Source organism: Bombus fervidus, chromosome 4 (assembly GCF_041682495.2).
Source record: "Bombus fervidus isolate BK054 chromosome 4, iyBomFerv1, whole genome shotgun sequence".
NCBI lineage: Eukaryota > Metazoa > Arthropoda > Insecta > Hymenoptera > Apidae > Bombus > Bombus fervidus.
In genome coordinates, this window is record NC_091520.1 from 1,716,338 (window position 1) to 1,740,592 (window position 24,255).

A 24,255-nucleotide genomic window follows, 5' to 3' on the forward strand; every position below is an offset into this window, starting at 1 on the left:
CGAAGATAGCTTGAAAACCAATTTTACAATGATTTTATCTTTAAATCAATAGTAAGTAAGCAAAAAATAGATTTCTTTTAATGAATAATTAATTTCACTACTTATTAATTTTCTGCTTAAAAATTATTATTATAGGAAGAATAGGAACATTTGATGTAATAACAACAGGGTAATAGAAGGATAGAAGATATGTCATACATGGCAGAGCAAAATTTCTGAATTATTTTATTCAGTAAAAATCTAATATATACAAATATAATAAGTATAAATTAAAATGATTCGACTCAGCACCGTCGCACATACCGCCTGCAAATGACATCGCGTACAAGGGTATTCTAGGATGTACTCGTTTGCGCCATAAAAATGTATCAACGATATATATATATATGTATGTGTGTGTGTGTGTATTTACTTTTCGAGAGCTTTGATACAATTTGACCATTCGTCTTGATCAACGCTACGTATAAAATTTACATTTCAAGAGTTCAACTTGATTGTTAACGAATTTTAAACTGCGAATGATATGTCAGGAAAAATTCAAGATACATTTCATTCGTTTTAGTCATGGTCGAGGCAATTGCATATGCGTAAGATTGGAAAAGACACCGGAAACAGAACATAGATTGAGAAACACGAAGAACTGTTCACGCTGCATCTAGAAATGAAATTATCGCTACGTTTTAAATTTAATTTTACAGTTCTTATTTCGAACTGTTTATCGATTAATATATTTCATTGGGTTGGCGAAAAAGTTTCCTCGCTTTCGTCAGTAGGTGACATTAACGTTGCTTTAAGTATCAAGACCTAGTTGTGCTTTAGCAAATGCATACATAACTTAAAAGCTTACATATTAATACGTCCTATAAAAAAAAAGTATTGTTTCTTGATAAAAGTAAATTCGATAAATAATTTCAATACTATCCAATTACGACTCAAGTTTATAACTTTTACTACGTTATAAAATCAAAGACGAAAGATAAACTGTAAGAACAGTATTTAAACTACATGCCACATTATCCTGGACTTGCAACGCAACGACAAGGAAAAGCCACGTAATTTCAACGAAATTATTCTTCGTGTTTGAGCGGAGGTTGTCTCGTGCCAAAAGCCGGTTCGAGAGGTACCAAGTAAGTAACTTTCTCGCTTAAATCACCTTCCTTCTCGCTATTCTTCAGAATCGGCCTATTTTTTCTAACGAGCTTGCGTGGACGTTGAATCACCTCTTCGTAGGTGACGTATTCAGACCTTGTAAGAGGAGCTTTTTGTTTCTTCGTATAATACGGATTATTACCCGCAGATGTATTGTCGGTTGCGTAAATTTGTTGAATAGTTTTGGCAGGCTGCGTCACAGGAGTAACGGTGTATCCTGCGTTAATCAATGCTGACAAGTCTTCTTCCGTCAAAGCACGTGCCTTGGCTGCGGATGACGGATGAACACCGATTTGATCCGGCTGGGCGGTTACTTCTTCGATGGTTACCGACTTAATTGGTGACTTTTTTAGCAAACCCGATTCGGATACGTAAACCGACTGGGAAGACGAAGGGAGCTTCAACTTATGGGTTTGCCGTGGTTGCGTAATAACAGGTTGCACGTGGGCTGACGCTGCTTCGATAACGGGACTCGCGTCGTCAGATTTTGGGACTGATCTAGGAACGTAAGAAGAACCGGATGTTTGGTATTTTTGCAATTGATCATTGGTAAAATAACTGTTATGAAGGAAAGGAAGGGCGGTAGTAGTTGAAAGAGTATAATGATACACGGATGAGTCTGGATCAACTTTCTTTGCTTCCACTTGACCCTTGGAGATCGCCAAAATTTCGCCTTTAACCTGATTCCGTGCTTGAAGCTGGGACTTGTAAAGAGCTTCGGCTTGGGCTTGCGCTATAGCCTGAGCGCGCGCTTGATTCTTCTCGAAATTCAGAGCGTAATTATGAACCTCTTCCTGCACCTTCAAATGAGCTTGCTGCTGAGCCTCGAGTTTGCGAATAGCGTCAGCGTGTGCCTTAAATTCTTGCGCTTGCTGCAATTTCCTTGCCTCGGCTGCCTCTGCGGCTATCTGGGCTTTCAACTTCGCCCTGTAAGCAGCCTCTGCACCTTTTGGTTGCAACTGTTCTTGCAAGTGACTACGTCCGGCATCGCTCACTCGGGCACCTTGTTGAATCTGTTCTAGAGCAGACTGTTGCCTGTAACGTTCGTTCGTGAGCCTCATATGCGCCAACGCATCTTGATGATGCTTTTTGTACGCAGCCTGCGCGATTTTCTGGAAAGACAACGCTTGTGCCTCCGCCTGAGCTTGAGCTTGAGCTTGGGCCTGTTCAAGGGCTTTCCGATATGAATCGTCGTCGATATAATCGTATTGTGGCGACTGATTGTAAGCTTCGGCAGGCTGAGCTGCTTGATAGTGAGCAGGCTCTTCAACCGATTGATAAGCAGGCGCCGGTTGTGGCTGTGGTTGTGGTTGTGGCCGTGGTTGATGATATCGCGGCGGAGAAGTTTCAATATGGTACTGTTCGGGCAATTGAGGTGCTGCCACGGTTGGTTTCGCGTATTGAGCCGGATAGCTTACTAATTGCTGGGAATATGCGGATGTGCTTCCTTTAGGTTGCGTTGGTAGAAGTTTAAATTCCTGGGCTTGATTAGCCGAGACCAGTTGCAGTAATTCTTGCTCGAACGTTCCCAATTTTGGTTGGACATAGGACGTTTGATATACCGGAACGTCGGAAGCTTTCGATCCTAAACGGGCCGTGCGAATGGCGTCTGTGCGAGTTTGAGCATCGACTTGAGCTTGGATGTCCGCAGTTATTTCGGCTTGAGCTAGAGCCTGAGGGTGAAGTTGAGGACGAGGACGAGGCGGCACTACTGTTGGCTTGCGGTAGTTGTAATAAGCTTGCTGCAAAGCTTGCTGTTGTTTCGCGTATGCTGGCTGCACTCTTCGTGGAGGCGGTGGCGCTTGATGTTGCGGCCCTTCCTGCGCGTATTGTTGTAGTACAGATAAATACTCCGGTGGTAGCTAAAAATTCACACATTTTCCCATGTAGTCGTCGTTAATAGAAGATTCGATAGCTCAATTGCACTTTATTGAAGTTTAAAATGCTTTATAAAAACAAAATACCTATATCTTCTATAGTAAAATGCTACTTTATAAAATTATAATTATCTGATAATTCAAAAATCATATTCCGGGTTAAACGAATCAAACGATCATGGGTATTTACCGAGTCATTAAATTTTTGATACGAAAATAAAATTAATTAATTACAATAGGAACAACGAAAGAGATAGCATCATATGAATAACTTGAAAATATTAAGTATCAGTCAAAGTAAAGATACATAAAAACTATTATATTTGCTATTTAAACATTACTGACCACTACTAATATCGAAGAGCTTCTTAATCTGATACCTAATTTAAAGAATTAAAAAATCCGAAGATAACGAGTTTGTCAAGCAACAGAATAATTTTATAATATTTACAATTTATTTACAATCCGTTAAAAGAGTTGGGATAATAGTTGCAAGAAAGATTTGATAAACAGATGATTTCTAGTAATCGATGAATCATTTTAAATTGAATATCGACACTGACATATCGCTAAAGATATTTCTATGAATGAAACAGATGATGATCGTAGATGAGTCGATAACCTATAGAAGCGTGAAGATTCATTCAACGTAACTTATCGCGGGAATGGCATACAAGGCCATGCAACGTACATAGAGCGTGTCTACCGGCTGCAAGACTTATAGACGGATATACTCTCGATCGTTGGGTGTGGTATTACCGGTTTTGTCTGGTCGGACCGATTAGAAGGTAAAAGTTATGCAAGAGAGCATGATCGCGTTTAGCACGACGAAACGATCGTGAGCGAGTGTAGGTGTTGAGGAGATTTAAAATTCCCTCCTGAACTAAGACGTTATACATCGATGATTCATTTTCTTCGTTTCCACTTCCTCGTACTTCTCTTTTATCTTTCCATTAATAAAATGTACTATGAATCATTCTGGTGCATCCGTGATTATACTTTTCAAGTTTTCGAGTTTTTCGCTTATTGTTTCATATCAAATATCTAAAGATTTCCCTACTTGCGCGAAACCTGCTTAATGATATTGCCCCTATGGAGAAGATGAAGCACCAAGGATAAAAATAAATATGAATTTGAATGTTGTTACATGTTATTATAGAATTAGCGATTATGAAGTATACAATTTACGTGTATTTTATTTAACTATGTAGTGAATCGAATTATACGCGATACATTAACGAATCGATTTCGTTTAATTAACTTAGAAACGTAAAATAATGTAGAAAACCTTGGCAATAGTTCTCAATTAATGGCTGCACGGATTTACGAGTTGGTGCAAACATATGGTTACAAAGAAATATTTTAAAATTACCATATCTAACGTGGTAATGATCTTTTGTACGAACTGGATGATTCTACGCGTCTAGGATACGCCGCTGATTTAACAAAAGACGAAAAGGACAGTCGCTAGTGACGACATTAATGGAATTAGATCGATTGCAATTGTTGGTTGCAACACAATATATCTAGTTCGTGAAGGCGGACCCACCGTTCTAATGGAAAAGAAAAATGTGTACTGTCCGTGCCTATACACTGTGTAGCCGCTCACCACGTTCGTCGGTGATTGGCGGCCAATAGTCACGGTTGACCGAGAGCAATGATGTTGCCCGTTTCCAGGAACATTTATTCTTTTAGGATAACAAAGACAGACACGTCGGTATTATTTAATGCGATTGTTCACGAGGTGAAATTCTTGAATGGGTTTACTATATTTCAACATTCGCACGCTATAGCGTTAATACGCTTCCATTTCCTTTCTACTTCTTCTTGATATATTTTTACGCTTGTCCGTAAAAAGATTTTGCAAAATATCAAGGATAATCTTTCGCGTAACACTTGACCAGTGTCCTTAACTGGCATACTACGCATAGATATATCTGGCGTAATTAAATAAGTAGGCATGAAACATTGGAAGTATTCGAACTGACGGTAACACTTCGTGAAACACTAATTAAAGCATGAATTATGAAGTGGTCAATCGCTACCTCTTGCGTATCATCGGCTGATTGAAGAATGTACTGATTGGCTGGAGCACCATATTCGGCAGTGGCTGTAATCGGCGATCTCTTCACAGGCTCCTTGACATCGATTTCCAACATGACAATGTCGCCTGCATTGTCAGAGGAGGTTTTCGCTTTTTCAGCTGTGTTTGAAATCGCCTCCTCGGCCCCGGAAACCGTTAAAAGACCTATCAAAAAGCAATGAATTACAGTTTCTAAATAACGAAATAAAAATCTTGTTTTAGCAGGTACAGTACTGTGCAAAATTCTTGGACCAAAAGAAACTGTTTTGTTATTTTATTATTTAACTAATCAACGTAATGCTACGTGCTTTTATCTCGCACACGATCTAATCGTTACTTTTTCAATAACTTGCTAGATTTATTTTTAAAAATTAAGCTGATCGATCAAGGTATTTGTCGTTGCTTCCTATGATTTTAAGTCTACAATTTTTAAGTTTAAGGCGATTTAGACAAGCGATGAATTCCATCACGGACAAGTGGTGTGACTTTAGACAAGATCCAATCGTCAGGACACTGACAAATGAGAACGTTCTGTGAAATTGCTGCGTGACAACGTTAGACCACGCACTGCTTCTATGACAAAAGACATCATAATAAGTCCTGTGTGGGACGTCTTGCAGCAGGTAACTTACTCTAGACATTACTACGGTGGATTACTACCTGTTCCGATCGATGCAACACTTGTAACACGCCTTATCCGATACCCACTTCTAATTAAAAAATGACTCGACGATCGGATCTTGTCTAAGAACACAGTATTTTTCCATGATGGAATTTATTACTTGCTCGATGAACGGCATAACGTTTTAGAAAAGAATGGCGAACGTTTCGACCGAATAACTTGCTGTATTTTTCATTAAATAAACTCCGAAGAATGTGAGTTATTCGCTTGTACATCTAATATTTTAAGTAAAAAGATTATAATTCTTAAAACGGATATTGAGATCAATTTGGAATAGTGGATGTCTCGTACAGTCTTATTTCAATATCTCGATAAGCTGTTTTAAAGAAATGTTCAAACTCATTTTATATTTTGTACCACTTTATTCTCAACAAATTAAAAAGCCGACTTCTCTTGTAACTTTCGTTCTTTTTCTCTATACTTTTCTTATATATATATATAGACTTGTGGTGCACTAGGTTCCAACATCTAGGTCAGAGCTGTATTTATCATAGAATGTACAAATCCGTGAACAAGCATCGGGGAAAAATAAAATACGCAGTATTATATAATTCTAACAACGCGATCTAAGATTTTCACACAGTGCTGTGGATAAGTGGAATCATTGAATTAGTATTATAGCCCGAAATAATGTGGCTTTGACTGAAAAAGTAGGACAACGGTATACGATGATATTCTTTTCTCTCAGAAAACTGCGTTTTAGAAGAAATCGATATTGAAAGTTCGTTTACTATGTGCGCCTTTCCGTGATCTCATTTACACCTCGGTTCAACAAATATTGCTGCAAATTATTCGCGTTTCCCAAATTAAATAACGAAGAACAAACAGTGGGACAGAAACGTTTATTGCCAAAAAATTGTAATATGTAAATTAGTGGAAATGACTTGGTTTTCTGCCAGCGTAATTCCACCTTTACTTTCTAAAATATATTGTGTATTCGTAAATGTTCGATCGTAGAAGCTCGATATAGCATTTGAATTCAGTACCTTAAATTTTTCTGTTCTTAAGCTAGAATGTATAATTACAATTTTCTTGTAGCACGTAACAGAGATTTAATGTACTCGGTAAACAAAAATGCATTGATTTAAGTTCGGAGAAGTAATTAAAAGGATTATTTGTTTATAATATTCTTCCAAACGATATAAACCCAATTTATCTGTCGAGAAAAATAGATTTTTCTTTAAACCCTTAGAACTTTCTAATTTTTCGTGTCTTTCTCTCTTCAAAAATAGGTACAATCCTACTTTTAAAAAGTTTCTCAACTTTGGCCCACAACGATGACTACATTCAGTCAAAGATGATCACAAGACTTTTACGATATACGATAAACAATAACATACATTTGTACTTCAAAGCTGTCTATTTACATCCCAAAAAGTTCAATATAATAATAACGCAAGAAGGACACATTGAGAATAAGATACCAAAGAATTATTGGATAATAACGATAAGCTGTTAAACATAATATTTTGTAAAGTTATATACAAAGTAGGTAAAAATTATTTGACCTACTTGTAATGCGATTCAATAGAATTGCGGAAGACGAATTCGCAGGTGACTTTTATGTCGTTCCGCTTGACTGAGAATGTATAGTCTGAAGGCGGAAAGGAGTTGGGAAAGCAGTCTAACGCAGAGAAAGTTACGCGGTCTTGAGAAACTTTTCCCACGAGATTCACTTTCGACGTCTTTAATAAAACCTTTCATCATTGCTAATTTAATGAAAAACTCTAGGCTAATTAAAATATTAACAAGCTGAGCATCGCAGTGTTTTGTTTCGACTCTACGCATTATTTTTTTGTGCTTTATATTCTGTGCATATCATCGACTCGATCTAAAAATATAATATTAAAGATATTCTCATTGTATCGTACATAGAATGATAAATTTAGAAATCAATATAATGTGCGTTATTATAATATAACCATGAGATATTTCAACAGAAAATCTGGAACAATTTAATAGTGTAAAAATATTTCAATTATTTCCGATGAATGCGAAAGGAACTTAAGGTTACTAATAATTTGGAACTTGTACGTTATCTATTCTGTAAATTAAATAAATTCTATAACAACGTTGTAATTTACGACGCAAGAAAATGTACATTTCTTAATTTAATTTCTGCTAATTGAATTCATAACAAAATGTAGCAATCAACAAACATTCGTCTTAATTGTACGTAGTACAGTAATCGTTCAATTATTCAGTGCCTACGAAACGAATATTCAATATAATACATTGTATATGTATAGTATAATATAATAAAATATAGTATAAACATAATACATATGTAGTAAAGATAAATATCAAATTATTTTGAATAATTGAAACACTGATGGACTATTAGTAAAAAAATACGATCGAAAATATCTTGCAATCAGCGATCTTGAGATCCTTCGAACTTTCACAAACCGGATCTCGTTGCTTTTACCTTTGAATAATAAATTGCTTCCGACGTATGTACATCTGTTGTTATAATATTATCTAGGATTAAAGTAATTCTAATAATACATTGGAAAATATATCCAAGGAACGATAATTGAAATTCATTGTTCTTGAAAATTTTCTCCAATTAAACGAAAGAAGATTGAATTTTACTATTCTTAATAAATGAAGTAATTTTCTAATAAAATTCGTACGAGCATTAATCTTACATCTTTTTTCACACAAAGTGGAAAGTACTATCTTGAATTGAATTTCTAAAAGGACAATATATATATAAATATATTAGAACAACAATTTACAATATCCTTATAGCCTGTTCCAGATAATATTCTTAATAAATGAAGTAATTTTCTAGTAAAATTCGTACGAGCATTAATCTTACATCTTTTTTCACACAAAGTGGAAAGTACTATCTTGAATTGAATTTCTAAAAAGACAAAATACATATAAATATATTAGAACAACAATATACAACATCCTTATAGCCTGTTCCAGATAATATTCTTAATAAATGAAGTAATTTTCTAGTAAAATTCGTACGAGCATTAATCTTACATCTTTTTTCACACAAAGTAGAAAGTACTATCTTGAATTGAATTTCTAAAAGGACAATATATATATAAATATATTAGAACAACAATTTACAACATTCTTATAGGCTGTTCCAGATAATATTCTTAATAAATGAAGTAATTTTCTAATAAAATTCGTACGAGCATTAATCTTGCATCTTTTTTCACACAAAGTGGAAAGTACTATCTTGAATTGAATTTCTAAAAAGACAATATATATATATAAATATATTAGAACAACAATTTACAACATTCTTATAGGCTGTTCCAGATAATATTCTTAATAAATGAAGTAATTTTCTAATAAAATTCGTACGAGCATTAATCTTACATCTTTTTTCACACAAAGTGGAAAGTACTATCTTGAATTGAATTTCTAAAAGGACAATATATATATAAATATATTAGAACAACAATTTACAACATCCTTATAGCCTGTTCCAGATAAAATTCTTAATAAATGAAGTAATTTTCTAGTAAAATTCGTACGAGCATTAATCTTGCATCTTTTTTCACACAAAGTAGAAAGTACTATCTTGAATTGAATTTCTAAAAGGACAATATATATATAAATATATTAGAACAACAATATACAACATCCTTATAGCCTGTTCCAGATAAAAGTCCATCAAAAATAATAAGCAAATGTCATAAAGCGTATAATTTTTTAAAAAAAGAATAGGATTTTACGAGGATTGTAATTATCTCGTAATGTTCCAAGCTTTCGAACCAAGTTGTCGTGATTTAAATCTATTTAATAAAACTTCCTGTTGAACCGTATTTAGTCTGTCTGTAATATTTTGAAAACACGCGGTACAAACTGTGCAGGCGTTTTTTGTTTGTCTAAGGTTCAGATTGTAAATATCAGGTCAAAATTTTCTTCGCCATTCCTGTACTAGGTATGCTCTATTAATTCTTCAAGCATTCACATTCTTAACATTCAGTCTTCAGTCATCCAAGCTTTCCAACGCAACGCAATCTACAAATCCAGTCGTTTCCACGTAGGTATATATATATATCTTACGATCTTTTACTTCCTTTGAAAGGTAACTCGAACGTTACTGTCACTTAAACATTATATAGGTCGTGCACAAAGAGGTTGAGTCCACTTTTTTAAATTTTATTGCCAATGCACTTGACTGATGCTTATCTTATATAAGTTCTCAATTTTCTCTTCTGTTTGTTTTGCTGAGCTAACCAATTTCACAAACGAACGACTCATATGCTTCCTACTCAATACGTTTTAGTTACACATTTGTTTTGCTGAATTCGCTATCCAACATCAATTTCCTCTTCCATTTTTGGCTCGTAAAATGGCTAATATTTTTGCGTGAAAGCTTTGAATGATTTACCAATTACTGAATATGAAATAATAGAATTTATGGCTGTTTGTAAAAGAATTAATTTAATTTTATAAATTTAGTATTTCTTATAGATTCTTTACTTTCCCATTCGCGTCTAATAACTTTGCTAATTAAAACTTTCTATTGTTAAATTAGTAAACGTATAAAATGCTCCTTAGTAAAAGAATTTAATTATAAACAAAATATTTTACAAATACAAATGATACACACAACGAAGAAATTTACAAAAATAGATAATATATTAATAAGAAAAATAAATATATATTATCATAATTGAAGATATAGCCAAACATGTTTCGAATTATTTCAGAGTAAATAAAATAGTTGTTACGTTTGAATAGTCATTACATGAAAAACAATGACCTTGCTTTGGACGACCAGTGTCAAACAATCGTTACCGTGAAAGTGAATTTGCAGGAAGTTTCTCTTAGATCCTTTTTCTTTGTGGAAGTATGTAATGATAATAATCTTATGATACGCCTATAAACCGGTCTTTATTTTTGTAAATATATACTATGAAAAATTAGAAACAATTATATCGATTACAGCATAGAGTAATTGCAGCTGTACGGTATACAGGGTGGCCCACATGAGGTGATCAACTAGATAGAGATTCTGCCTGACAAAATAAATCGAAAATGTAGAGCAGAATATTTTTGTCCGTGGCTTCGTTTTCGAGAAAATCGAGTTTAAGCATGTGTGTAGTTAAAAATTGATTTAATGCGGTGAATTTTCAAATTTATCTTTCTCTGGTACAAAGCATCTTATAAAAATTCTACTACACATGTCCCACTCATTTTCACACGTAGAACAACCTCCTGTCGGCCATTGACTCTTGTTTGGTCATCTGGAATTGGCCATATTCAAATTTACTTGATGAATTTTCAAAATCAGTTTTCTCGAAAACAACAAAATTGTATTTTACATTTTCGACTTACTTTTTCGCGTCTCCTAGTCGGTTGACCGTGTTATGCGAAACATGCTGTATATATGTTGTTGTTACAAACATGCGATTAAAAGACAAAAGCAGAGAAATGAGGTGTTACCGTTGCGGTTGGCCAAATTATAAGCAAAAAAAAAAAAAAAAGAGGTGAGTTATGACGGACTATTCGTATTTAAAACCATCTATACTCGGAGATTGTAGTTCCAAAAGTTTCAAGAAATTTCTAAATATCGTAAAATGACCGCCATCGGTAGATTGGTAGTGTGCATAAAACGCAAAGATTTAGAAACTGTTTAACTATGCTGAGCATGAAAATTAAGAATAATTAAAAATAAGAGATAAGATATATGGGAACATACTTCAACCGACATTCAAAGGAAAAGGATCTTCGATTCTGTAGGAAACGCGATTAATGCGATAAAGTCCTGTATTCTAATCGAACAATTTTTGTGATTTGGAACTGCTATATTGCTATTTTACTGTATCTGCTACATTTGCTATAATTGACTTGGTAAAATTATCGATTACCAAGGAGGAGAGTAGGATACCTGCTATTTAGTCCCATAATGGACTTAAGAATTTTATTTTGCATAGTTGGCGCGCATAAAACGCAAAGGTTTAGAAACTGTTCGACTATGCTAATTGCAAGAGCCTAATTTTTATTATTTTTATTACACAAATGAGGCTATGTGCCTTATCTAAACTTTTCACTTAATAATAAATAATTTCCCTCTTTAAATCACACGTATTAATTCTTAGTCGAAAAAGCGCAAAAGAATGGGTAATACACGTCTTTTCACTTCTAGAAATATCAGTTTTTACAATCAACTTTCTCTGCGTATCGAATCACAAGGACGATGTACGATACGAATTTAAAACTGGAAAGTATACTATTGCACTTAATCGTACATATATATATATATAATTATCCGATACATATATAGAACAAAAGTGAGTATCATTAACTAGCACGTGCCTTGAAAATTACATTTCATTCCTGTTGTAACATTCATTAAATATAATTCGTACGTAGGAAGCATCTACAATAATATACAAAATCAAAAGATTGATAAAACATATGGAATGGTAACGTTGGAATGCACTTTCATTATCGCTCAATAATAAAATCAACTTTGAGATTCCTATTGAGACGTGTTCTTCTAAAATAAACTGCTTTTAAAACGAAGCAAAGAATTATTAATTAAAATACTATCTCTACAGATGCATTTCATTTTAGAAACGCTTGAAGACCGATAAGACAATTTTTATTTCGTTTTTATGAAGAATAGGAAAGTTTTGAGTTAAGTTAAGTCCAAGTGTAAGGTGTAATGGACAATAGGAGTCACGTAAAGCCGAAGGGCGTGGATAATAATGAATAAATGGGAATATTTTAGAGAAAATAAAATAACGTTTGGAAAAATAAAATTCATTATTTCATTTTAATATAAGGATGGATAATAAAAAGTTAAACTACAAAGTCTAATCTTGCTTCTGTCTCGTTCGCTAATTATTTCACACAAAGTTGTGAACATAGTTGGAGATAGAGGACTGCGAACCTAGGCATCCAGGCTGGGAAAAGATTGCTAAACTGTTTCCATAGTTTGTCTATAGCTGAGATCGATCTTAACGTTTTTCTCCCTGGAAAATCTTTGTTCGAAGCAACTAAGAAAGAAAAAGGAAACCTGAGCATTGACTCTTGTTTTCCTTTGTTATTACGCAAGAAATTACGCGGATGCGAGCAATTTGTTCGCGTTGAGTAATGAGCCGAGTGTCTTCAACTGAAAGACAGTTAAGTAACAACCTCCGGTTAACAAATCTTATTTAATTAACGCCTTGTGTTTCCACAGCCCTGCAAATTTCAACGAAGACGCTGACTGTTTGCGTTCAATATGTAATATTTAAGTACAAGCAGCGTAAGTTTAATTATAAACTCGATCTATTGGAAAGGACTGTTTAAATAAGCAAAATATTACGATAGGATGTCGCAAATAGTTACAAATACCTTTAATTCTACTTTAAAGCTACCTAAACCTAATTTCAATCTGAAATTTTACATCAGGCAAGCGATTGCTCTGTTATCCGAAAATTCTGTTATCCAAACAGTTTCGCTGTATCAAGATATGCCCGATAAAAATTGATGAAGATTTCTTCCTTTAAGTACAATGAAGAAACATACTGTTGACAAATGATAAAAATCGACCTTACGTCGAAGGGATTAATTACGAGACTTGTGTTGATTGGACATTTCTTACTCCTCTTGGTGAATACTCTATAAGTCTCTAAAGTCTGGCAGTCCTTTTTTAAACACCCTGTATATTTTGAGAAAATATTCTTACAAATTGAACTGTCCGCATCTACGCGTCTTTAAACAAATCATTCAAGAAGACACTATGCTGTCCTCCCTGCAAGCAATAGCTTCAACAAAATCACAGACATTTCAAATATTTCCGGGACATGACCTTGCTCAAACAAAGAATTGCTCCTAAGATTTTTGCACCGTTGGATAAACGAAAGAAACTCTCGGTTTTTTCCGTAAAAGAGGCATTTGCAACTACTGTGGTCACTTTCAAAAGTTTATACTTTTTGTACTATAGAGTCAAGAACAGAGACAAGTGGACTTGTGAAAAGATTATTTACTTTTTGTCCCCTGCAATTTGTTTTTGTTTCGTATAATACGAGCACTTTTTTTTTGATAGGAAAGGACAAGTTAGTCTCACAAAATTTAGAATTGGACACGATAAACTGGCATGTTGTCGTCTTATGACTAAAAACGAGCCGATAATGTGCAACCGCTATAACTTTATTCTATCTGTAGATTATCGTCTTAATCGTAATAACGCTTCCCAACGGAAAATTAAATTCGCTCTTTCAAATAAAATTCAGATATGTCTGTATCGTAAAGGGTATTGCAAAATTTACTGTCTTAAAGATATTAATTTATATCACCAATTATGATGTTGTCAATCTATCGATTTAATTCTAACATATACTGTATCGTATTGTAATTATACTGCATATGATACATATGCACGTATGTTCAAAATGTATAAATGCTATTATTTAACAATGTTTGCAACTTGCCTTATTGTATTTTACACTTCGTTTTTTTTTTGTATATTCTTGTTATGCATTTTGTTAATCGCGGTAGCTAGTGACCATAAAAAATGGTTGACCCCACCTTAAATAAAATAATTAATAAATATTAATAATAGTATTCGATTAATTATGAACAGATATTCATCGTCCTTAAAAATTCTCCTTAAGCTGGAAACTAAATTTACATAGATATAAAAATAACCAAGGAGCATGATAATCTTACATAAATCTTGCAAAGCCTTTACCGGAAGTCAATGCAATCAAATGATGACTTAGAAAGTCAATGAAACCTGTCGATCCAAGATAGTTCGTACATCCTTACGTCTCATTATGATGACTAATTGACTCTATACTCGTTCATCATTTAGAAACCTCAAAACAAAATTGCAAACCGCGAGATATAATATTACGATCTTTCCATAATTTCTTCTAATAAGACATTTATATTTTTGTTCTTTCATCTCCAAAAGAAATGACAAAATTATGTTTTGTTTTCTGCGAAAAATAGTTTTCAAATATCCTATATTTTATTATAATTACATGTATATTAATTGCAGTTTCTTCTTTGTGAATGATAAGCAAATACCAATGATCATATAATGTTATTTAGTTAAATTTCACTCAATAAAAACATATCTTTCTTTTCATGGCTTTTGAAATGCTTATAATTTACTCTAATATTATAATAATACAATGTATATAATACGTATGTTATAACTAATTTTTAACAATAATTTGTAATTTTTTGTTCTATCATTTCATAACAAATAAACACGTATTCATCTTTATAGAGAAATCTATATTTCTCGTCGAATACGATAATCATAAAGTGACTGTTATCAGTTTTTAAATTAAAAAACCTTTGACACCCGATGCTTTTAAATAATTTAATATTAGATATTTTTATCCTTCCATTCTATAATTACTTCACTTCATATATCGTATCGCAGTTGGTTATTCTTTCCATAAGGAATTCAAGCACAGAAGTGAACACTTATTTGGCCTTAATTCTAAGATGTATGAATCGATGGTGATAAATTCTACAAAATTATCACGTTTATCCAGATATAGAATATAAAATGTAAAATATAGAATGTGAAATGCTGTGTCCAATTTTAATTACATTATTACTATACTCAAAATTTGTTTGTTACAAAACATATAGTACATTGATATTGAATATTTATGTTAGAATAATTTAGAGAAGGTAATTAGTAATAAAAAATACAATAGATCGCATTATATTATTTATACCAAGATAATTCGCTCTATTCCTTATTAGATTTTCAACTAGTTTTCTCACGAAATGATCGAAATAGAAAGTGTCATTATGATTGATTGCTTCAGACGCAAGGTGGTGGACATTTACGAGTGAATGCGATTTAAAAGATATTTATTATATGTTTTCATAAGACTTAACTTCGAATCTCAATGTGAAAGTAAAAGACCAATGAAATTTTCAATAGAATTGCGCAAAATAATGTCAGACGCACTAATTTATGTATGTATAATAAATATGTTTTTTTATATTTCTACGACCTCTTCTCTAACTAAGCGCTTTTATTAAGAAATATATCATGGAAAGGAAAAAATTATTTCTACTTTTGCATTAATTGTTCAGTAATAAGTAATAAAATAACTGTTTTCCATTAGTTTATCGATAAGAATTTCTATATATTAACTAACAAGAATAAGGGATTAATTAAAAATTTGGATTAAGTGTATGCACGTTTTAAAGCTTTTCACACGAACCGTAGCTCGTTAATTAGATTCACACGCATAACAATAATGTCATCTTAGCTAAATTATTCCCATGGCGTACATTATTTCACTAACTTCGAATCTGATCTGAACATTTTTATAAAATTCAAAGTAATATCTTATTTTTTACAGTTAAGTAACAAAGAATCTATTTTTGGAAACAGTTTCAGTATATTATGAATTGTTCGGTACAAAAATTACATTTATTTATTTGAAGTAGAATATAAAAGTATAACGATACAGGTGTGAAATATTTCGTGATCTTGAATGAAAATTGACACCGTTATTTTAAAACGTATAACACAATTATCACCGGTAGACTGTCGGATTTTGCACCGCGTAATAACCGGCCGCTTAATCATAACGTCGCTTCATAGGATAAATTATTTGTTATTTGGTTTCAATCAAAATAATCGTTACCCAGTACTTTCTTTTTATTTAATGTAAGAGCTACGTGAAATAAAGATAAATTAAATGGCAAATCGTCACTAATCGAGGCTCGAACGTGGACTGTGTCCACGTCCACTGGAAATTACACATATGTACAGGTTGACCGGTCTTAATCTCGTAAACGTAAATTACTCGTACACTATGCGTCGTATAAAAAAATAGTTCAGATAAGAAGTGAATGGTTTCGGAGTGACAATCTGGTTAAATAGCTTTTTTGTAGACGGACACGTAGAAATTATACGAAGGTGATATACGTTTCTTTAAATGCAGCGATCGATAAAGCTCGCTACTCTCTAGAAAAAGATATATAACTTAACTTTATTTCGTTAAATTTTACGTATGAAAGAGGAAGAAAAGCACGATGCAATATTCAAGCGTTAAATGTGACGAATCAAAGCTAAAATATTTGCTAAACTAATAATCTTTCGGTATGAATAGGCTGAGTACCTTTTCTAGGAAGGACAACGATACAGATTGTATCGATTACTGCATTAAAAAATATATAATATCATTTAAAAAGAATATATTTTATCTTCGTACAACCTCTACGCGTCCGTGTACAGAAAAGGCACTTACGCCAAACTGTGGCTTCCTCGGAGCCATTCGCTTCTTATTTAAATTACCATTTTACGCAGCACATAGTGTAGCAGTAATTTGCATTTAAAGATTATAAGAGTCAAACGACATCGTATCATTTAACCCCGATGTAATATAATACCTAGCAGACCCAGCTTACACCCGGAAGTCTCGAACAACAAAAGCTTGGTAAATATGCATGGTAAAAGTTTCACCACAGTTGAATAGTAATTATTAATCCGCGGAGTTATATGATTTAAAAATACAAAAATGTCTAGAAAGCCCATAATATGTAAAAGTACGTGAAACACTCAAAGTATAGTACTCTTTAGGATATTTCGTGGATAAGATCTAACTGAGTTCCCATTTGTTCTTTTTTTTTTTTTTTTTAGTGTTAAGTTAATTGCTTTCCATTTAATTTAATGATTTTGACTTATTATTAAAAAATCGTTTCGAATATTATTTCGAAAACAATTTTTTAATTTCCCGTTAAGAAATAACATCATCGCATTTCTTAAAACCAAACAATATCCTAATTTATTACTGTCATAAACGTTCGATTAATTTTTAATTCTTCTAATTAAGACACATAACGAAGAAGACACAACATCGATTACAATACATTAATTGTCAAATAATCGAGTAGCATTGCTTGAAATTTGTATTTATTCTAAAGGAAATAATTTATTTTTAAAAAGATATTTCAAATAAATTTCGTTCAGGTCTGTGTCGAATATAATTACTATGTAGGTATGTCACGGTAAACGCGTGCATGCACACGTAGAGAAAGTATACAAATACCTATATTCATACACGATAAAATTTTCATACCAAAATGATACAATTGTTACGGATATATATAATTTAAAATATTCACAATTATAATAACGAAATAAAACATTTTTGTAGAAAAAGAAGATTAAGACTCAAAATTAGACCTGCGACAGATCTCTGATTAATTAGTTAAGTTAATTATAATAATGCTTATATATTAGTCTCGTAATAGCCAAGACTATTAACAGTTGTTCAAACGACATTATAATCTTCAATTTAATTGTATGCTTTTGTAGCATGTTTTTCCTTTTCTACTTTTCCATTCATTATTTCTACGATAAAGCATTCGTGATCATATCAAATAAATTTAATATCATTCGTACGATACAATGAAATATTTTATAAGACTTTCTTAGAAATTTGCGACAATCGTTAAAAACAAATAGAGATTATTAGTTTTCTGGTTTGATTTATTTAGAAATGTTATATCCAAAGACTAGTATGCAGGAAATAAAATTTTTCGTCTCTCTGTGTGGACAACATTCTACACATTTGTATAAGTTGGAACGCGAAAGTAACCGAGTTGTTCGGGAAGCAAGTTTCTAATACGAATGCACTACCGTACGTGCGCAGTTTATCCGGAGAATCAAGGAAAGTGTTGCTGCTTGCTCCTAATTTTAAAGAACAGTCCGAACTGATATAACTCGATGCAACTTTTGCTCAAGATACAAATTATACGAGTAAAAAGAGAATTATTAAAGAGAAATATATACTTAAATCACTATCATCTATGTTTCATTAATGATATCAAATAATGAGAACTATGTAATCTAAAGAGTGAGAAAAGTGAGACACTGTCACAGAATCCTCGTAAATAAACCTGCTTTGTTACATTTTTATGTAGAATTGTTTGTATATTTTATATCGGTATCTTATTGCAAGATTTAATGTAGAATTTATGCAATGAAAATATCGAGAAAGTAATTTTCGAAGGTAACAAATTTGTTGAACGTGTTCGAAATAAAAGCATTTAGCACGCGTTGAAACGCCAAAACGCACTTATATATACCCAACAAATTTAATATTCATAGAATCACACATGATTAAATATATCAATCTCGTAGCACGCACTGTTCTCCCCTACTTTTCTTTCCTTTCTTTCGACCGATCTTTGAAATAGTCTGCACAAAAACGTACTAATAGTCACAAGTTAGAATGAGCACCAAAATACTCGTCCTTGTCCCATGAAATGCATGACGTAGCATACTCACCTGCGAGGATAAGCAGCCACATGGTGAACAAATGAGTGACGAAGCGCCGAGTGAATGTTCGGCAGAAGTAGATTCCTAGTGGCTTTATAGACGAAGGGGAAAGGCCGCACCCGAGCAAACCAGGTGGGGTTGTTACCACTTTTCTGCGACGAACTGTTTCTAGGTGCACATCGCCGGTACACGAACTTCAGGAAACAAAGACATTAATGCACGTCAGTTTTATAGACATTCTTACTTATTTTACCGCTAACAATGAATTCTGCATACTGACTTGCAGATGCAGCTACTTCATATTCATAGCATTTGAAAGTTACAGTGTGAAAACGAAACTTAGATAAGATTATTGAATACAGATCAGAATTCAAAGGAATTTTAACAGTGCGATATACCACAGTATAAGTAGGCTACGGATGTTCACTTTTATTGACACTAAAGAAATGGAAATTTGTTCGGCTACTGGGTATTATAAATTATAAAAAGTATTTTACTTTCTTACTTTGCGTATATATATATATATGAGTCTTATAATAGCCAAGATCATTAACAGCTGTTTAATCGACGTTATAATCTTCAATTTAATTTGTATCCTTTTGTAGCGTGTTTCTCCTTTTCTATTTTTCCATTCATCTCTTTACATCTCTACAATTTCATATAATTTCTACTATTCATAATCATATCAAATAAGTTTAATATCATTTGTGCGAGGACAATGATGGATTATATAAGGCGCTCTTAAGAATTTAACATGATAATTAGAAACAAATAGAAGTTACATCTGCGTAAATAATTTTAAGCACTTTCCAGATGGATTTATTTAAAAATGTTATATCCAGAGATTAGTATGCAGAAAGACATTGCGCACTGATAATTAGTTGTACTGATTGATAATGATTTGTTCATTTCATCCAACAAACAAAATAAATTCTTATCTGAATTATTTACTACGAGTAACAAATAGACTCTTAATACAGAAAAAGTTAACAAATCAAATCATGATAAAATATAATACAAAATTAATCTGTTTGACTGTCTCAAACAACAGCTATATGGGCAAATAGCTCAATTGATTGGAAATGTAGAATTATTATTTTTACAGCTGCGATTAATTATATCGTGATTCTCTAAAGGGATGCTTTTTGGAAATTGATTCTAAAATTGATGTAAACACAAATTAGTAATATAAGATACATGGTACATAGCAAAGAAGTTGATCGAAAGGAAAGCACGACGTTCCGTACGCTTAGGTGAGCGCAATACGGTGAATGTAAGAAATTCGAGAGCAAATCACCGGGTACTAAAATCTACTAAACTTGGGACACTGTTTAAAAATATAAGTAAACTTGAATAAACGTGAATAAACAACCAGGACTGACCGCAGAAGCGACTAGACGTGTATGATATATTAGACTATTTTATATATCCCTATTTAGATGTACGTACGTATTTAATTTGATTTTAATAAAGCCACTTATTACAGTAATATATATCCACGTAAATATAATCGTAAGTATTATTCGAGTGATCCAAAATAATGGTTGTGTAACTCCCACTAATGTTGCATATATTTAATGTAAAAGTATATCATCCTTTTTTAATACGGTAAAAATAGTATATATGGAGATACTTAATTGTTATACCGATACTTTTTCATTGTCTTAAACATGTATGTGGTATGATTTTGATTTTAATAAAATTGGAGATACACCGCTACTATTATTCTGACTGACACATTTAAGAATTTAAAAATGTATAAATGTCCCAATAAATAAATATTGCTAATAAAATAATTAATATTACTTTGCTATTATTAGTTGCTATTACAAATAATTACATAAGAAGATAAAATAACAGTCAAATAACATTTCTTAAAGGATATTATGCGAATTTCAATTCTCATGTATGTCGTTAAAGAAGTGGGACCTAAATAAAAATTCTCTTCATCCCCTAACTACTATAAAAAGTACCTTATTTTGTATATTTCATATATTCTTGCACATTATAGATATTTTATACATTTTTGCACATTTCAATGTTTTATAAATGTATGAATATCCACGGTCTACTTACGATACAATGTATGTGTGTATTTATAAATCGATAGAATTAGATAATGGTGAACAAATGAAAGTTGAAAAGGCAAGAGGTAAAAAGAAACATCATAATCTTACGACACTGAATTACAATTATCAAGAGCAGTAAATCTGCTAATGTCGATCATATCCATATATCTATATCCATATAGTAAATAGAAAAATAGATTTATAAAATTAAAACAGATCATGACAATTATTTTTAATTGTAATTTTATGTTATCTTATGCATATTATTAAATAACATTAAAAAATGTATAGGTAATTGATGTAGTCATTGGTTCTACGAGTATTCGAAGACTAACTGTGAATGTTATCAAAGTCAAGGGTAATATTGTAATCAAGTACAATATCACAAATTCAAGTACATTATAAAGCTAATCTAATAATGAACTTGTATCATTTTTGTTCCCACAATATATCATATTAGAGGGGTACGTGTGTAAAACATTGAAAAGGCATGTACTCGCTATCAGAATTGCTAAGTTGGCAGATATGTGAATATGTTTAATTACATAAACAGATCTGCACAAATTAAACGAAACTCGTTGATTCGAATGGAAAGAAACGCGTGCGCGCATCCTAATAAAAATTATTTCATCGATTTAATCGTGTATAGAGATTCTACAGGTTTGATTTTCAAACTGGATCAGTGGCGATGTTTCATGATTGCAACAGACAATCGCCCTCGCAATGAGAATTTCTCATAGTGAACCGTATGTTAAAGTTTGCCCGTGTATGTGCACGCTCGCCTGTGACTAAATGCGCACGACAGACTGTAATATAAACGCGGTTATGTTCCTGTAAGCCGCCGTGGGAAAGGTAATCGGTCAGAAGAAAAGCAGACTAGGCGTATACATGTGTACAGGGCGGCACTCGCTTTCAATGTCCTGTTATACGATCTAAATAATTTTGTAACGAGCAGTGAGAACTTTACCTTCAAATTTTCCTATAATGATGATTTGTTCGATTCTTCTAATGATTTAGAATATAACAATAGATCAGAAAATTATTCAAACACATTTAAACCCTTTACGCGTATATTGTACAAACTATTTTGAAATCTCATTAGCACTATAACGAGACAGGACTATGTTGGTTAAATTTGAAAAGCATCTAGAAATTTATTTCAAGTTACGTGATGTTTATTGGAAGCATATACTTCGCAAGAATCATCAAGGTAAATTAACAGTCAATTGTTCACTATATTAATAAGCAATATTTAGTGAGACCATCTTTAGCACTAATTCTATGCTTAAGACTGCTTTTCGTGTTGTATACCAAGTTTCGCTAAGTGTATGTTTATAAAAAGTGTCTTGTAACTTGTGCATTTCGGATTTCGAATTTTATTATTATTATCACGATAATTGTACCCCATTACAGTGCTTGCAAATTGCAATATAAAAAATTTCCAAAAAATTTTTCCTTCGATAAAATGTCAAGGTCATACCGAAATTTTATATGACACACAAAAAATCGCTGATCTACACCATTGTTTAGAAACTCATATTCATCTATCCACAGAATATTATGTTACGACATAGGGGTTGTTGGATCTAAAATAATTGAAAGAACGCAGTAGGATTAAATCATCGTTCCCTGTGAAGCGTCAACGTACTAAAAACTCTAATAATAAATCTTTTAAAAAAATATGATACTCGTTCGGAGCCAAGTCTAGGGTGTACCTACCTGTTATAAGCCAAGTGTAGGTACGATCCTTCAATATCTTCCATTTAAAGTGCTAGAAAGGATGACGAACATTTTCAGCATTCAAAAAGCGTATGATAGATCGCACTCTACTATCGGCGAGATTTTCAATTCTCATCACTATTTTGAACGTATGAAACAACGACGATGTTAATTATTTAAACACAAAATTTCGTATGGTTTACGGTTACTTACAAAACTGAGCGCACACCTATGTTGGTAATGAAAATTGGCGGGAAATTGAATACAAACATATATATTCAATAATAGATGTATATACTTTATTCGTATATGTTAACGAATGATCCTCCTCCACATAATGCATCCCCGTAACATAAAAGATCCTTCTCCGTGGTTGATTATTGGGCATGTATTTCTACTATATATATATATGATACTTCGGTATTAGGCTGTCTCCATACAATTTGTTTCTTCCCATCTCGTTCAAATAAGTTAATTTCAGTTTCATCGGAAATTCATCGGAGATTCATTTCCAAAAACTATGATCACGATTTATAAACACTTTTGCAAATTCTATACGTTTCTGTCCATTTACCTTAAAGATCGGTTTCTTTTGTGGAACTCTACCATTATATTCTTCTTTTCTTAGTGTCCTGCGAACTGTTTCGTTCGAAATTTCTTTCTGAGGGCAAATGACTTTCTGACATCAATTTCCTTCCCATTCCCACATTTTTCTTCGGATTTACTTTGATTTGTCGCTAAATAAATCCTTTATTGTGATTTCCGACAATATCTGGGTTTTTACTTTTTATAAATATATGTGCTTATATATAATATTCATTTCCTGGCATTATCGCAACATGGGTATACTTTCATTGAATAAGGACAGAGTAGACGTGACATTAGACGGGACTTTATGCAGTTTTGTGTTTCAGGTCCTGACATACCGATCTGGAAAAAAATTAGTGTTTTTTTACGCCTTCCACAATCTGTTGCGGCGGAAATAGGAATTATATTCAACGATACAGCGTCGCCACATGTAAACACAGTATTAATCCGCCATATTGAAATTTATAATCTCATCAATAAGTATGCGAACTGTATTTAATAAACGAATCTTATTTAAGGACCAACAGTTATATATGTAATAAATAATAATATTGATGAAAAAATTTTGTCATGAACATTATTTTGCGCGTTTATGCTCGAACCAATAAGCAATGCGGCCCCAAAGTACCACATGACCTTGTTTCCCGCTCTCCGTAAGTGGCTTCACACTTTGCAACTGTCCGTGAAGTTTATGATCGGTTCATACGATATCTCTATGTTCATAATCTTGACTATGATCATATAAATAGGTTGTAACACTAGCTAGGAAAAACTGTCCGAAAATTGATTTGTGGCAAATCAACATGTGAGACAACAAAATTCTTGTTCTTGCGAGACAGATAGAGGTG

At 32.7% G+C, this 24,255-nt stretch overlaps 1 protein-coding gene across 2 annotated transcripts; it reads right to left on the reverse strand.

Moving 5' to 3' along the window:
* Window positions 1–210: 210 nt before the first annotated feature.
* On the reverse strand, window positions 211–23,571 carry LOC139986621 (uncharacterized). 2 transcript variants are annotated; one of them, XM_072002076.1, is made up of 5 exons: window positions 23,049–23,571; window positions 22,820–22,957; window positions 19,041–19,225; window positions 5,072–5,274; window positions 211–3,011 (listed from the first exon to the last, which is right to left on the reverse strand). In XM_072002076.1, exons 2-5 carry the CDS (start codon window positions 22,861–22,863, stop codon window positions 1,068–1,070), a joined length of 2,376 nt encoding a protein of 791 aa, XP_071858177.1. In that variant the 5' UTR covers window positions 22,864–22,957; window positions 23,049–23,571; the 3' UTR covers window positions 211–1,067. The 2 variants fall into 2 exon arrangements, with proteins under 2 accessions (XP_071858177.1, XP_071858176.1); XM_072002075.1 differs by having other exon boundaries at window positions 23,033–23,571.
* Window positions 23,572–24,255: the final 684 nt, after the last annotated feature.